Here is a 16685-nt window from a genome sequence, read left to right as displayed (position 1 = left end):
GGGTGCAGGTTTCATCCCTTGTCGGGAAACTAAGATCCCGCATGCCAGGCTGTGTGGACAAACATAAATAAATAAATAAAACTGTGGTGAGATTCCACTCTACACCTACCAAATTTGCTGAAAAAAAAAAAAACTGAAAAATATAATGATCTGACAATATCAAGTGCTGATGAGGTTGCACAGCAACTCCAATTCTCAAACACTGCTGCTGCAAAATGGTACAGAGCAACTGTACACACACATACATAAGTGAGAGCATGTAAAACTGTAAAATCTGAATAAGCCCTGTGGTGGGCACTGACAGCGATCACCTGGTTTCCATACCATACATTAGGCAAACAAGACGCTAGCACTGGGAGAGGCGGGGTGAAGGGTGCAGGGGGCCTCCCTGTACATTTCTATACTTCCAAAAATTAAGTTTTAAGAAGCAAACCACTTGAGGGCTTGGTGCGGTGCCGGCTACACGGGTGTATATTCAGTTTGTGAAAATTCACGGAGCTAAACACTTCAGTTATGAGCCCTCTTCTGAGTGTACTTTATACGGTACTTCAATAAAAAGGTTTTTAAGACAGGTTTTGTTGAACTCTGCATTGATCGTGTCTCTCCTAGACCCCTTCCCATCACAAAAAATAAAGTCCAAGCTTCTTAGCGTGGCTTGGAAGTCCTCTACGATCTGGTTCCCACATCGTCTCCACTTCTTCCTCCTCCCAGGCCAGTGTCCGCACTGCCCGCAGGATACCGTGCCCTTTCCGACCCCCTGGCCTGGCTCCCACTTGCCCCCGACGCCCGGACCCGCGGCCGTACCCATGGAGGTGTAGCCAGTGCAAGATACACACAGGGCTCTCAGAGTCGGCAGGAAGAAAGGAATGAGATACTTCGTGGGTAGTTTCTTGCATTCATCACCTGTGCGGAAATGGCAACGTTTCAGACACTGTCGGTTAAAAGGAAACGTGCTATTAAAATTAACGTCTCTTTTTCCTTTCTGACCGCTGCCTCTAGACCGTCGTAAGTCACGTGTGCAGCGTGCCGGACTTCCGCCGCGCAGCGCAGGCCCCACGACCCGTGGCCGCGTCCTCCGAGAGACGCGAGCGGGAAACCCGGCGAGCGCCTCCACGCGGAGGACACGCAGGAACGGCGGGTTCGCGGCGTTTGCGTGCGGAGCGTGCGTGAGAGCGCGCGGGGCGGGGCCGAGCCTGGGCCAGAGGAGCTTGCAGTCGGGAGCGCGCGAGATGGCCTGAGGCACCAAGGAGCATGCGCACCGAGGGGCGGGGCGGAGCGAGTCCGGGAAGAGGCGGGACGGAGGCCGCGCCCCTGATTCCCGCCGCCTGCTGGTGAGACAGCATACGGCCGCTGGGCGCGCCACGACAGGTCTGGGCTTGGGGTATTCCCCTGGCCCCGCCCCTGAACCGCGCCTCTGGCCTATAGGAACTGCGTAGTTCCACAGACACCGGAAGGAGGCGGAGCCTCCGCCTTGCTGGGCCAGACGTCCTGGTTCCATAGCGCCCTCTATTGACCCTCTCAGGAGCTGCCTGGAACCCTTCGGACGCGCCTTGCACCTGGCCAAAAGGGGTCGCTCTGCTGGCCTTGGGAAGGGGCGTCCCTGCCCATATCCTAGCGAAGACGGTTCCCTCAAACACGCATTTAATTTATGTAAATATATCTAAATATATCCCCAAAGAGAAAACTACAGTAATAATGCTAAGTGAAAGAAGCCAGACTCAAGCTAAATATGTAATGTCATATACTGTAAATGAATATATTTATAGTATATGACATTTTGAAAAAGGCAAAACTATAGGAACCATAGGAATAGATTGGTCGGTGGTTGCCAGGGTCTGGGTGGACCACAAAGGGACATAGGGGAACACAAGGATGAAGAAACTATATCTTAATTATGGTGATGGTTACACATTTGTCAAAACTCCCACAAGCAAAAACTAAAAAGTGAATTTTTACCGAAGTTAAATTACACTTTAATTTCTTTAAACACTAAAAAACAAAAAGTAGATTGGTGGTTATCAAGGGCTCAGAGAAGGGAGGAATGGGGAGAGACTGATTAATGGGTAAGGGGTTCATTTTGGAGTGAGAAATGTTTTGGAATGAGATAGAGGTGATGGTTGCACAGCATAGTAATGTAGTAAATGCCACTGAATTGTTCCTTTCTAAATGCTTAATTTTAAGTTATGTGAATTTCACTAAAAAAAAAGTATTAAAAGTTCTAAAAAAAAAAAAAAGAAAATGCAGGCTCCTGCCTGCCTTTCTATTCAACAAATTCCTGTCTGGAGGCATTCATTGTGGGGTGAGATGTGAATCAGCTATTCTTCCTCTCTGGCCTCAGTCCCCACGTACCTGTCATGTACCTGAGGAAAAGCAGGTCAAGAGGGACACATTATAAAGCAATCTCTGGTCATGGAGGATTAAGGAATTTAAAGGACCACCTCCTTACCAATTAAGATGTAATGTCCTTGTGCCATTATGATTCTCAACTTTCAGAAGAGAAAACTGAGTCTCAAAGATCAAGTGGTTTGCCCAAGGTGGATCTGACCAGCAGACCAACCCCAGGACCTGAGCTCTTAAACACCACACCTTAAGGGAGTGCTCACTTCTCTTCTGTAGATGAGGATACTGAAGTTCCAAGAGGTTACACAAGGTGAGGAAGTTGCAAAGCCTAGGGATCAATCAGGACCACTGAGCATCTTGTGTCCTTTCTCTAGGAGACAGGAACCTATGGCTTGGTTGTTCATTCTCTCCTTGCCTCCCACCAAGGAGGAGTTGGGAGCCACTCACCTCAGCCCCAACACCATCTCCCATCTTTGCAGAATCCCCAGAGTAAACCCAGGGAATCTAAGGACGCCAATTTCTCATCATAACACCACACATAAGTTGGGGGAGTCATCACACTCACCCACATCCAATCCCCTCCAGTGGGCCCAGAGAACACCCCCTACGCTACCCCAGGAAGCCTTCGCCAGCTCCTCATGACAGCACACATCCAGGAGACACAGAATCTAAAAAACAAAGTACAAACTTTATTTTGTTTCTTTATAAAGGCACGGTGGCCTCTTGGTTTTTTCCCCCCACTTTCTTAACAAAATATAATAGCTTCTCCTTGAACACAAAGACCTCAAAATTGTAAAAAAAAACAAAACAAAACAAAACAAAAACAAAACTAAAACCAAAAAAGAACCAACAACAAACAAAACAAAAAGAGAAAGACAAAGACTTTTTTGGGGTGGAAGATGGGAAACCTGGAGGGAGAGGTGGGGGCCGGACAGTGGTGGAGAGTGGCGATTCCTAGTGCTGAGACAGGGAGGGGAGGGAAGAAGGGCAGCAGCAAACCCCAACCGAGAAGCAACGGAGACCCCCGGACCCCGAGAGCCCCGACCCAGCCAGACCCCCAACCCGTGTAAGTGCTTAAAGGAGAAAGAACACCAAAAAGAGGAGGGAAGGGGGAATTAAAAACTGACGGTCATAGGGCTGGCTCTGGGGAGGGCAGAAATACCTTGGGGTTTTGTTTGATTTTCCCTGTTCTTAAAAACATGTTTCAATGAAAAAATGCTTTTTGGCGAGAGAGGCCAGGCACCTCCATGTCCGCTTCCCCAGCCTCCGGGGCCGAGGCCCAGCCCCAGGTGTCCCGGTGCTGCCACGCGCTCCTGCCGCCCCAGCCCCGGACCTTGGGTTGGGTGGCTTCACTCAAAGGTCGATTTACAGTATTGAAAAAGAGGTCATAAAAGAGACCCAAATGATGCCGTAATTTTGTAAAAATTCCTCACTCGTTCACCCTCATGTCTCCCAGTTGCTGCCCCGCCCCCTCCAGCCCCCAGAAGGGAGAGGAGGGCTGGGGGGTGGTCAGGGAAGACCCCCGTTCCCCACTGGCTCCTCCCGGCTCTGGTCCATGGCGTCGCTGTCCGAGGCCTCCGAATCGGAGGCGGTGTCGGAGGCGTGGGCCTCGGGGCAGTTGCGGACCGGCTTCACGATGACGGCTCGACGCTGCTCCTCCTCCTGCTCCTGCCTTTCCTGGGTGCCCTCGATGTGCTGAATCGCCTGGCGGAGAAGCTGCCATGAGGATGGCGGGGCCATGTGGACAGCCACCATCTCCCCCACCACCCACACCTCCCCCCAGAAAGGTCCAGAAGCAAGCCTGGCAAAGCAGGGGCAGCCTGCCAGAGTCAGGAGAAAAACTTCAGAAGCCCTCTGCTGAGCTGAAAAAGACTTGGAGGGGAGACAGTGCCCAGCTGCGTGAAGTCACAAGCTTCTTACGCTCACTTATATATTTCAAAGCCTGCCTGTTGGCTTATGGAAGGTCTCTGTTATAAATTTTATTATTCAATTTTTCGGGTTTACGTGCAACTCAATTTCCAGGGGTTGATGGCCTTTATTCTGTTTGGGCGTTTTGGGTTAATTGTTTCTTTGCAATGTTGTTAGGCCTCCCAAGAGGTCTCTGCCCCAGGCTGGGCACAATAGTGACTTCAGGTTCGACCTTCAGAGCTGACAGTGAAGCCAGGCTTCACTGCCACCCAACCGGTCACTGCCCCCTCCACCCCCATCCCAGGTCCTGGACCAACCCAAGAGCTGGATGCAGGAACTCTGAAAGCAGGGGCTCCGGGAACAAAGGACCCCCCTCAGCAAATGCCACGTGGAGAGAAGGAATGGGGTCTTCCGGGCCATCCAGTCCCCCCTCTCTGCCCCTCACCCCAGATGCAGAGATGGAGACCCATCTGGCTTCCAGACTTCCTCCCCACAAAGCTCAAGCTCTGTCTCAATCCCCGCCAGTCGCCCACTTTCTTATCTCCCCACAAAGGGCCCATTCCCAGAGGACGACCCCCCACGCGTTGCCCCCTCCCCAAGCCAGGTACCTGCACAATGGTGTCCAGATTTTGCCGGGATGTTGAAACAGAGTTGATGACCGAGGAGGGGCCCATGGTGACAACATTGATGTGGTGGGAGGGAGGGGGCGCTGGCGCCGGCACGATCACCGTGGGGTGGTGGGTAGGGGCTGGAGTGGGCAGAAGCTGCAAGACAGAGGCCCTCAGTCTTTCTACGAAGGTTCTGGGAGCTGCCCCTTCCCTTCTGTCCGCCACAGAGGGTGTGGGACGGCCCTCCAAAACCATCTCCCTCTGCCCACTTCCTGGAGAGCCTCCACCGATCACCCCAGCCCATCGGCCTCCTTCACTCGCTGGGGGCTGTCCAGTTTGTGACCCCTCCCACCCCTCTTATTTTAAGAATGAAGAAAACGTGGCCTGGAGAGGGGCTTTAGGCTGTCTAAGACTGCATGGCCCTTCCCTCTCCAGAGCCAAGCCAGCACTTCACATCTAACAAATACAGTGGTGGTCGGGAGTTCAGACTAAATTTAGATGGCCAGGGTCCAAATCCTTGCCCCAAACTGCTGAGGATACTGGGTGTGTTACTGAACTTTTCTGTGCCTCCAGTTCCTTATCAGTAAATAGGAGTAATAACAGCTCAGGCCTCAAAGGGCTACAACAAGGATTCAATGGAATAATGTATGCAAGACACCTGGAAGCCAGGAACATCTGCATTACCATGATTTAGGCCCGGGGTCCACCCTGCTAGACCCCCAGAGGCACCAACATTGAGTCTGAGAGCCCTGGCCCAGGCCCAGGCCCAAACTGCCCCTCCAGGCACCTCCTGCTCACCTGGGTCCGCAGGTGCTGCTGTTCCCGCTCCAGCTTCTCCTGGTGCAGCAGCCGCACCTGCTCCTGCTGCTGTTGCAGCTGCACCTGCTGTGCGATCACCTTGAGCTTTTCCGGGTACATGTGGGCCTCCAGCGAGCGCACCTGAGGGTGGAACGGCAGGCTCAGGGGTAGGACCCAGGCCACACCCTGGCGCCTCCCCCAGCTCAGGGCCCACAGACTGCTGAGGTTTGCCTCCCTGCCACCCTCGGGGTGGAGACCAAAGTCCTGACCGTAGCCAACCAGGCCTGCCCTGACTCTGCTCCCCTCCCGTGCAGCCCCCCTCATGCCATGCTCCCTCCCTGCCTGCCTCCAGCCCCAGGCCTTTGCCCATGCTGTTCTCTCTGCCTGGAGCACCCTTCTCCCCTCTCTGCCTGGTCAGCGGTGAGACTCGCCCTCCCACCCTCGGCTCAGGTCACTTCCACAGAGAAGCTATGGGGCGGCCCATCTGGAACCAGACCAGGTCCCCCTCCTGATGCCCACCCATCCGGTGTGGCCTTTATCACAGCTGCATAATTACGATGTGAGAGCCATTGACTCATCTCTCCCCAGGCAGACGGTGACCCCCAAGGACTGGGACCTGTCTGGTTTGCTCCCCACTGGACACCCCTCTCCTAGGCCTGGCACAAAGCAGGAGCTCCCGTAAATAACAGGAGAAAAGGAAGAGAGCTGGACAGCATCCCCCACCTGCCCGCCCACCTGCCTCACCTGCTCCTCCAGCATCATGCGCACCGAGCGCTCCTTGTCCAGCTGCTGCCGCAGCTCGATCATCTCCCGCCGCAGGTCCTCCGCCTTCTCATCTTCCCAGATGTCTGGCGAGCCGATGCCCTCGTCCTTGTCCTCTGCCCGCCGCCGCTTGGGGGATGAGCCGCTCAGCTCCTGAGGACCCCAAGGGGTCGGTGAGTGTGCTGTGACACTGCATACACCACCACCACCACCACCACCACCGGGAGTGGGGGTGGGAAGCTCCATCACAGCCCCCCAAAGCTGTCAAACCCAGGTGCACCGGCACTGGGGAGCCCCAGTGTGCAAATCCACCAGACAGCCAAGGCTGGGAAAGGAGGCAGAATGCACTTGCTTCCCAAAAGTCACCCAGTTCCTTCCAGAGCCCACTCCACTGCACTTGACCCTGGCTAAATCAGGGCCTGGGCAGGAACGCAAGTGCCAGAAGTAGGCAGGTCAGTGGGGAAGAAGGGACCCACAGCCACATCACAGTCCCAAGCCAGTGGTTGGGCCCAGACACACCCATGTCAGTGAGAGGGAGCCAGGAGGAGGGCAGGGCGCTACCTGGATAAAGCGCTTGAGCTGTGTGTTCTGCTGCAGAAGCCTGGTCTTCTCCTGCTCCAGGGAGAAGATGTATTCAGCCGTTTGCTGGAGAATGGCTGCCTGAGGGCAGGAGGGACAGACAAATCAGGGAACCTGGCTGACAGTGTTTTCCGAATCTCCCTGCTCCAGCCCACCACCTCCTCCAGGAAGTCCTCCTGGCACTTGCCCACCTTGCTGAGCTTCTCTCCATCTGTGTGGGGGATGAGGGTCTTGAGGGACTGGAACCCCGCGTTGATGCTCTGCATGCGCCTCCGCTCGTTGCTGTTAGCAATCTCCCGCCGAATCCGCCGCTCCTGGTCCCGCTGAGTCTCAGGGGTCAATGGAATGTTGGCAAGGCTGCGGGGAGGACAGGGCCAGGCTCAGGCTGGGCGCCCTCCATGCCCTGCCCCCAGTGGCCCCTGCCTTTACAATTCATCTCCAGAGGGGCCTAAGTGTAACAGGCATCCCTCCCACTACAGAAGATACCAGCTCTGTCTGATGCTTACACCCCCAGTAGATCGGGGGCTGATGGAGTAGCGTGCTCTGGGATGCCTGGGTGTCAAAATAAGCATGCAGACCCCAGGTCCCGAGCCCAGTGTCTGGCCAGCAGGTCTGAGTGGGGCCCAGAAACCCACATGGCTAAGAATCCCTGTGATTCTGATACAGGTGGCCTCAGGTGATAATCAGAGACACCTGCTCTTGGGACACCTCTGAGCTCCTTGCTATGCACCTAGACCCCCTCCTTCAAGGTCGCAGGCTTGAGGACTGAGGGAGATGTCCCTCCTCCCTTCCCACCCCCACAGCCACAAGCTACTACGTAAGCCCCCAGCCTGGACCCAGACCCTGAGCTAAGGCTTCAAAGACAAGACAGGTACCACTCACTCCAGGAAGAGGACCCGGCCAACCTCCCCTGGGGACAGTTCTCCCTGAAGCCCACCCATCCCAAAAGGCAAGCCCACCCTGTGCCAGAGAATCGAGGCTCCCAGCATGCAGTAGGCGATGTTATTGCATATTATGTGATTGCATCTTGCAGGAGCGGCAGCCAGTGGGGTGAGAGAGAAGGCAGCGAGCGGTAGGGGGCGAGGCTGCCTGCCGAGAGGCATTGGCAGGAGGCAGAGAGGGCAGCAGGGCCTGTGGGCCTAACGCCACTGCTCCCGAGAGGTGGGCCTGTGTGTGGCCTGGAGGAGGCATGCTCCCCTTCCAGGCCCTCTCCTGCAACTCCCCCGCCCCTGAACTGATGGCTTCCAGATGCTGGGCTCCCAGAAGAGGCCACCAGCCCCACCCAAAGCCACAGCCCTGGCTTCTTCCTGAGGGGCCCTCCTGGGGTGACCTGGTCCAGGCCTGGGCCAAGAGAGCTCACACCTCTGGGTCTAGGAGAATGGGGAAAGGATTCTGGGCAGCCTTGTTCCATTGGTGGGGGAGCCTGGGCTCAAAGAGGTAGGTGCCCAGGCCCCCATGCCCATCCCTAGGCAAAAAGGAGTTTGCTTGGAAACCTAGGAGAGGAACACATCTGTAACAGCTAGATACAACCAAGGCCTTGCTGGCCCCCCGGCCTGCCCCACCTGTGCCCCTCAGCTCCCTGAGGGACCCTAAACTCGCTCTTGCCCCCTCCTGGGTCTCTGCCTCCTCTCCCCACAGAGAGGGTGGTCCGCTGGGGGTGGGCTGGGAGCAGGGTCCACATGAGCCGCTGCTGGGTGTCTGAAGCCCTGTCCTCCACCAGCACCCCCAGCATCTCCCTGGGACCCTCCCCAAGATACAGTTCCCTCACAGCACTGGAAAGGTGGCCGACGACCCCTATTTACAAATGAGACTTAGGGCTCAGAGTGGGAGGGACACAATTTTAGGGTCAGACAGCTGGGCATCTGGCTCCCCCACTTCTGAGCCAGGGGCACCTCCCTTCTGTCAGTTTCCCTGCCCCTACAGTGGGGGTGATGGTGAAAAGGGGAGGATGCAGGTCAGAGACCTGATACACAGTGGCTTGCCTACCCCTTTGCAGGCGGGGTGGGGTGGGGGTGCGGGGGTTGGGGGTGGATCAGAACTGAGTCCAGGCTCCTGGGTCTGGCAGTGCCCTCCAGACCCTCTGTGGCAGGTGGATTAAAGACATGGGGAGGGGGGACTTCCCTCGTGGTCCAGTGGTTGAGACTCTGCACTTCCACTGCACGGGGCACGGGTTTGATCCCTGGTCGGGGAACTAGGATCCCACATGCCACACAGCACAGCCAAAAAAAAAAAAAAAAAACTGTAAAGACACAGGGAGAAATATCCTTAGGAAGCCAAGCCACTGAGTGACTGAGATCTGTCTGGGAGCTTCCCCATCCCTGCCCTGGGGAGATACAGGGAGAGACCGCCCCACCCCCCCACTTATCCCACCCCTGGGTACTCCCTGGTGATGCCCACAGGCCAGAGCTGACCAGAGTGGTAAGGGGTCAAAAAGGAGACCCACCTCCAGCCCTGGGTCACCCTGAGTGCTGGCCCTTCCAGAAGGCCCACCTGGAGACCCTAGCAATAGAGTTACTGTTTTAACCTGGTGGTCTTGTGGTTAGGACTTGGCATTTTCATTTGGTGGGCTGGGGTTCAATCCCTGGTTGGGGAACTAATATCCTACAAGCCAAGGGACATGGCCAAAAGAATAAAATAAAATAAAATATAAAAAAGTCTTGAGTTCTTAACGTAATGTGCTAAGGACTCACTTTGCTGGAATTTTCTCACTGAACCATCTCAATCTTCCTCTGAGTTAAGCGGCCTTATGGCATGAGGACACTGACGCTTGGGAAAGGAACAGCTACAGTAAGTGCTGGGGCTGGGACTTGAAACCTGATCCCAGAGCCCTGCTCTTACCCACAGGGCAGAGTGGGCTCTGCACCATCCCTCAGAGCCGGACACCCCGAGAGACAGGTGACAGTCACCCCTGTAGAAAGGATTGAGCATGGGTGTGCACTGCCATCAGGTTAGCTCTTACTATCACTCACAGAACTTTTTATATTTTTCCCTCTCTGACTACCATGGACACCCAGTTGGGTGGCTGCGTGGCAATGAGGAATCTAGGGTTTGGGGAGGGGAAGTCACATGTCCAAGGTCAGGCAGCCACACCAGGGCACCACAGGCACCTGCAGGAGCCAAAACGAATGCTCTCCTCTGCCACCCAGGGGTGGCACCCTCTACTGAGGGCTCACACATAACCCTGCTTCCCAGAGCCCTGTGTGTGGCCTCAAGAGGCAGCGCCCTGGCCCTCCTGACAAATGGTGGGACAGGACGAGGCCCAGAAGTGAAGTGACTTGCCCAAGATCACACCATGAGAGCGGGCATAGCAGGGTACAGCTGCAACGCACCTCCTGCACTTCCCAGCCCCCAATTCCCACCAACTCCCCAGGCTGAAGCCAGAACTCAACACCCACTGCCCCCCACCACTGCCGCAGCCCCACCAGCCAGCTCATCTGCCCATGAAACCTCAGCCCAGGGAAGCCAACGTTCAGCCCCTCCCTTCTCTCCAGGATGCCCACGAGCTTGGGAGACACCAAAGGAGACCACAGGGCCCCAGGCCTGAAGGCCTCAGCCCAGAAGTTCCCAGAAGGAAGGGGCCTGGCGTCCAGGCAGGGAGAAAGGGCCTCCTCATCCTAGCTCTTCCGAATGTTCTATCCTGTCCGCTTTACCACCAAGTCCATCAGCCCAGCCTCCTGGTTCAGGAACCAGCTGCTGGTTAACCTAGTACAGACTTAAGTCCCAGAAAACAGACTTCACCCCAAAGCCACAGTTCCTCATAGGGACTTAGGCTGCCACCAAGGCCAACTCACCTAAATAGCCCTGGAAGTTTCTTTAATAGAATGCAGACTAACCAGGGGTTCTGATGAGTGGAATCATGGCCATCCAGGGGTTCCTATACAGGATGGCTAATTACCATTTCTAGCTGCTACTCTACTAGATAAAGTGGATTTTTCTGCAAACGCCTGAAAGTTTCTTACATTTCTTTCTGAGTTTTACAGAAGTAAACATGATTTACAGTAATTGTAAGGTCCTCCACCTCCTTCACATCAACTTCAGACCCACCCAGGTGAGCAGTGAGGCCTGGTCCACAGATGCTCTCTCTTACTTGTCTCGCTCCCTGAGAGCCTCAGCAAGCCAGTCTCCTGGGGCTGGGCAGCCAATGGCCAAGTAACTGTTTGCATACCAGCCTCCAGTGCCAAGACCAGAGCTGCCACCCCCTCTACCTGGGTGCCCCCAAGACATCCCCCGGAATAATGCCCACATCCCAACCAGAGGCTCAAGGGCAGGAAGCCGGCTCTTCAATTCTAGATCCAGATCTGTACCTGTTCCTCCTGCCTAGCCCAAGGGCAAACTGGTATCCCCTAATCCCCACACACCCCTGCCCAGCTCCAGCCTCAAATTAGCCACTGAGATCTCTCATTTCACACTGCCCCGAAGTCACTCACACACCCACCACTCAATATCTACACAGTCAGAGATGGGAAAACCCACACAGGGTTTCTCCCATACCCCAAAAGGAAGACAGGAGGAAGACGACCCTCTCATCAAGGATGCCCAAGGCCCCCATCCTTCTCTCTGCAGCAGGTACTGAAGCAGCCCAGGGCCCTCGCCCATCCCCACTGCTTCTATCCATACACCCTGCCCTCAGTCCCAGAACAAACCACGTCCAGGTTGTTCCCATCAGAAACACCCCCTTCCCACAGCTTCTCCAGCCCCTCAGAGGGAGCCCTGAACTGGGTTCAAGTGGAAACTCCAGCCCTGCCACTTACTAACTGTGGAACCCCAAGCTTAGCCACTTAGTCTCTCAAAGCCTCAGTTTCCCCATCTATAAAACAGGGGAATACTGCCTTACTTCATAGGGTCGTGGTGAAGTTTAAAAGAAATGGAGGAAAAAAAATAAGGGAGACAGACTGAGGATAACAGGATGCCTTGTTTTTTCAGAGTTTGTACCCAGGATCCCAGGAGAACCCATGGCTCTAAGGAAACTGACTTGTCCTGTAGCACCATGAGACTTCCAGCTCTTAGAACAGGAGCAAGTTCTCGTTCATTGTGGTGTCCTCAATCCCAGCACGAAGTAGGTTCCTCGTAAATACCAGATCAGGGACCCAACACACTCCAAAGTCCCTAATTGTTCTCTAACTCCTTCTGAGGAGAGATGGTCTCTTTCCCCCCTATGGCAGGCAGTAGGTAAACTCTTTAACACCACCATGCTCCTGCTTCTAAGAATCTGAGTGCCACTTAATAGCTACCAGGCACTTTCCACACACATGGCCAAACTTCACAGGTGCTCCATTTTACGGTAGGCTGAGAGCAGTTAGGCAACATGTCCAAAACCACACAGCTTATGTGCGTGCCGCTGTCGGGTACGGCCTCCCGCTGTATGGTAGTGTCCCCTCGGGGAGACTGAGGAGAGAAGCAGGGAGCCCTGCTAGTCACTGAGGGATGAAGCAAAGTCCACCAGCCTGAGAAGCGAGTATATCCGGCCAGAAGGCCCCACCCAACCCACACTCAATCCTACCTCACCAGGCAGCTCCTCCTGAAAATGAAAAAACCCAGAGGCCCCAAATCCACACCCAGTGCATGGGCTGACAACTGTCTCACAGCTGGACAAGCTGAGTAGTCCCCGTGCCCAACCCTGGGGCACTTGGTCCCTAAGGGACTGCTGGACTCCTCTGAAGGAGGGCTTGGAAGAGGAACAGGTCAAGCTGGAGTCCTAGGGGGCCGAGAGAGAACGCGGCCAAGGCCCAGGCCTGGCAACCAGAGGGTCCTATGGTACCAAGCCTGCCTGGGATCAGGCCCAGAATGTCCACTCCAGCATCTGGGGCAGCTCAACCCACCTCCTTACTGCCCAGGCACCCTCTGAGCAATCAGCAGCTCAGGGTAAGAGCAGGGCTCTGGGATCAGAGTTCAAGTCCCGGCCCCACCACTTGCCCTACCTGTTCCTTCCCAAACCTATCCTCCACCCACACAGAAATCATAAAGCCACTTTACTCAGGGGAAGATTGTGACAATTCAGTGAGAAAAATCTCGCAAAACGAATCCCTACAATGCATTATGTGCTCCAGAATTTTTTTTCTTTCCACTTATTACAGCTAAGCCCTCCAGGTGGTCTTTAGGGAAGGGCCAACACTCAGGGTGGTGCTGCTGACTGCCCACCACCTTGAACTTAAGAGTAGTTAAGGTGGGAGCCCTGGTGTGTGCGGGAGGTGGGGGTGGGTGGGGGGTGTTGGGGGTGTATACGTGTGCAGCAACCTTCCCCCAACCTGGTTTCTGCAGCCCCTGGTGTCGACCAGCCTGGGCCACACCGCCTGCGGCTCCTCCTCCCTCAATCCCCGCCTTGCCTGCCCAGGACCGCAGAGCACGTGGCCCCAGCCCTGGGGAGCCATTTCGCTCCTAAAGTAGCACGGCAGGAAAAGGGCCACAGGTCCCAAACTTGGACCCGCAGAGAACAACCCACGCAGTATCGCCGTCCCGCAGGTTGTGTTCAATATGCAGATGCCCAGGCCCTTCTCCTAGCGATCGGAATTGCGGGCGTGTGCATTTTAACAACTGTTCAGGGCGATTCCGCTAACCCATAACTCTTCGGTAAAGGGTATATCTGGAGCAACCCGGGCCAAACTAAGAAAGTGCCTCCTGAGGAAGGCCACGGATCTCGGACCACCCATCTACCCACCCACCCAGCCTGCCGGGCAACCGGACGCTTTCGGTTTATGGCTGGGGGGAGGGGCACGAGATCAGAAAGTTTGCAGCGGAGAGCCACGTGCGGCGGGCAGCGGCCTGGTGAGGCTAGGGGCGACCTCTGATGCCCCTCCCCCCAAAAGCCCCGCACCCGGCCTGCCTCGCCCACCCCGCCCGCGGGGTCAGAGCTTTGTGCGGGTAAAGCGTGGCCCAGGCACGCCTACAACTCCCACAATGCCGCACCGACGCGGCACGGAGAACTACTGCTCCCGCGAGGCGGCGCGCTGAGGTCCGCCTACTCCAAGAGGGCTGCAGAGTCACGTCCAGGCCTCGCTAGTAAACAGCGCCCGGGCGCGGGCGGCAAGCTAGCGAGTGGCCGCCAACGTGCCCGGGTCCACGGCGCTCCCGGAGGGCCGCGCCGGCCCCTCGGGTCCCGCCCACTCCCGCACCCCGACTCCAGCACGCCCCCCCGACCCCGCTGCAGCCGCTCCCTGCAAACACTCACACCACCCGGCTCCCCGCCCGCCCCCCCCGCGCTTGGAGCCGCGGCTTAGCTGCATTGTAGCCGTCCGCGCCGCGGCCCCACGCGCGCCCCCGGCCCCCCAGACCCCCTTGCAGGGGGCGCCCAGAGAGAGCGATGAAGGAGGGAGAGGAAGGAAGCCGCCGCAGGAGGGGGGAGGAGGAAGCGAGGGGGGGGAAAGCCACCAGCACCAAGCATGGCCGGGACTGCTGCAGAACCACGTGGGTCTGTTTGCAATTTACAAACGTCGCGACTCGCCCGCCTGCAGTGGACAAAAGTGACCGGGGCCGCTGGAGGCCCCCACGTTCAGAGGGAGGAGGGTCCCCGAGCGGCCCGAGCCTGGCGCGCAGGGCTGCAGCCACCCCCGCGGCTAAGAAAGGCGAGAGGGTCCGCGGCGCGGGCCATGCGTGCGCACACGCGCGCCTGCCGAGGCGGACTAGCCGGGGGCTGCAATCGTGGGAAGGGGGTGAGGGGGAGGAGGAGTACACACCTACAGAGCCCTCCTATCACTTCTTTCTCTGTTTTCCTGAAATGTTGCAAAGAGGGCACCTTCTGAGTGGGCACCATGAAATACTCCATAGCGATCGGCCCCCCTCCTCTGCACGAGCCAGGTCCCGCGGTCAGCCGGAGAATACAAGATGGAAATCCGAATCAAAGAGCAGCGCCGGACGGAGGTGCAGAATCGGCCGGTCCCAGATGCTGGCTGCGGCGGCGGCGAGGGGAGGGAGGCGGGCGGGAGGGGCGGGAGGGAGGTCTCTCCGGCCTGCCTCCCCGGGCGTGTGTATGTGTGTGTGTGTGTGTGTGTGTGTGTGTGTGTGTGTGTGTTTGCAGCTGATCAGATGTCTGTTTCAAGGCGGGAAACAGCTGGTGAAAACTCAGCACTCCCCCGGCCTCCTTCCGCGGAGTAAGGAATTGCATGTAAACAAAGGACTATTTGCAGCGCCCCCCAGGGCGGCGCGAGGCCCGGGCGAGAGGGGTGCTGGCCCCTGGGGGCGAGTGGTAGCCAGGGTCTGCGCGCCTCCCCACGAGTTCCGGGTGCGGGGGCCGCGGGCGGGCTTGAAGGGCGCGGCGTGAATGGAGCGAGCTGCGGCCGAGCTACATGCGCCACTATGGGTGATGAGGTCCATCAGCTGACAGGTTGGCAAGCGTAGCAAAAAAAAAAAAAAAAAAGCCAGCCACAGCGAGGAAACCCAGTCCGCGCGCCCGGGGTCCGGCGGGGACTGCTCCGTGCAGGGTCTGCGCGCTTGGCGGCCGTCGGGGGGCGGGGGTGCGCAGCTGGGCCCGGCGAAGGCGAAGGCGGCCTGAGGTGCTGCTCCGGGCTTTTTTCTTCTTCGGTTGCAACTGCACAGAGAGGAGCTGCTCTGGCGCGCTCCCTCCGAGCCCAGGGCCCCCTGGAAACTTGCGTCATAGCCACCACTTCCCACATGTAACTTGGGGCCGACTTAAGAGGCCGGCCAGCCCCCTCCCTCACTCGCTCCCTGCCTAGCTGCCCGCCACTGCCCGCCCAGCCTGGGTTCCGGAGCCTGGGAATCCCGGAGCCGGGGAGGGGAGGGCAAAGGGGGGCGCGCCGGGCGCCTCGGATCCCAGGGCTGCCTTAGGAAGCAGGGGCCCCAGCGGGGAGGGAAGGGTGGAGGCGGGCCAGGACAGCAGCGGCCCCGGAGGCGGGCTGCCAGCGCGGCTGGGAGGTTTGGTGGATGCTGCCGGGTCGCCTCCTATGCCCCCTCGCTTTACCCCTCCTCTGGGAGGCTGGACAGCAGGCGGCACGCCCTAGCTTGGCCCGGGCAGGCGAAGGCTGCATCTTCCCATTCAGGGCGAAGCCAGTGCGAGACTTGCTCCCCCGCCAGGGTGCGCTCTCTACTAGGGGTGAAGGCCTGGAGCGGGTAAGGGAGGGACGCCTTGGCGGCGAGTTCCGTCCGCCCTTCCCGCGTCCCCTCCCCTGGCTCCTGGAGGTTGGCCCCTGGCTCAGGAAGACCGCGCTTGCCTTGGAATGTCCTCCCTCCTGCCCACCGCCTTTCCCAATCCCATCCGCCTTCCAGGTTCCGCCCAAATCGCGCCTCCTAATTGAAATACTGCTACTTATAACAAGGATTACTGTTATTATTAGGAAATGTTATGGTTATTAGATATTCGGAGCACCTTGTAGATGCCTGGCAGTTTTGCGTGAATATTTTCCAATCCTTAAAGTAAGCTGTCAGGCTGCTTCTGTAAGTACAGGTCCCGGACCGTGTAACATCACAGTCCCTGGGAGGCTTCACTGTTGGGACAGGAAGGATGACATCTGGGGACAACATAGGATACAGAGCCACATAACTGTGTACACTGAGCAGCATCCACAGTGCCTGGGTGAATGAATGAACGAGAGCTGGGAGAAGCGTGTCCACCCTTTGCTCTGTCTTCTACAGAAATGCCTTGACCCAGCCTGAGCCCAGTTCCTGCGAGCACACTGTCACTCAGACTGGCCTCCCCATTTCTGCCAAAGGCGTCTTCTCATCTACAGCCCTCTGCTGTCT

The 16685-nt window shown here is 57.2% G+C and overlaps 1 protein-coding gene across 3 annotated transcripts; it reads right to left on the bottom strand.

The window, feature by feature from the left end:
* Positions 1-3009: 3009 nt before the first annotated feature.
* Positions 3010-15770, bottom strand: TFAP4 (transcription factor AP-4). 3 transcript variants are annotated; one of them, XM_027117549.1, is made up of 7 exons: positions 14725-15770; positions 7187-7352; positions 6978-7076; positions 6399-6569; positions 5655-5795; positions 4857-5012; positions 3010-4044 (listed from the first exon to the last, which is right to left on the bottom strand). In XM_027117549.1, the coding sequence occupies exons 2-7, from the start codon at positions 7259-7261 to the stop codon at positions 3850-3852; spliced, it is 837 nt and encodes a 278-aa protein (XP_026973350.1). In that variant the 5' UTR covers positions 7262-7352; positions 14725-15770; the 3' UTR covers positions 3010-3849. The 3 variants fall into 3 exon arrangements, with proteins under 3 accessions (XP_026973350.1, XP_026973349.1, XP_026973351.1); XM_027117548.1 differs by having other exon boundaries at positions 14666-15768; XM_027117550.1 differs by lacking the exon at positions 14725-15770 and adding an exon at positions 7955-9129.
* Positions 15771-16685: the final 915 nt, after the last annotated feature.

This window comes from Aethalodelphis obliquidens, unplaced genomic scaffold (genome assembly GCF_003676395.1).
Source record: "Aethalodelphis obliquidens isolate GAN/ISIS:26980383/991018 unplaced genomic scaffold, ASM367639v1 scaffold18, whole genome shotgun sequence".
In the NCBI taxonomy this organism is placed as follows: Eukaryota; Metazoa; Chordata; class Mammalia; order Artiodactyla; family Delphinidae; genus Aethalodelphis; species Aethalodelphis obliquidens.
This window is presented reverse-complemented; position numbering and strand designations above follow the sequence as displayed.

Bases quoted from the DNA above. Each gene is read 5' to 3' on its own strand.
- TFAP4 (XM_027117548.1), bottom strand. From the start codon at position 14,754: ATGGAGTATTTCATGGTGCCCACTCAGAAGGTGCCCTCTTTGCAACAT. The intron at 5,013-5,654 runs GTGAGCAGGAGG...TCTGTCTTGCAG, and splicing joins AGCAGCACCTGCGGACCCAG to CTTCTGCCCACTCCAGCCCC. The intron at 4,045-4,856 runs GTACCTGGCTTG...CTTCTCCGCCAG, and splicing joins ATCTGGACACCATTGTGCAG to GCGATTCAGCACATCGAGGG.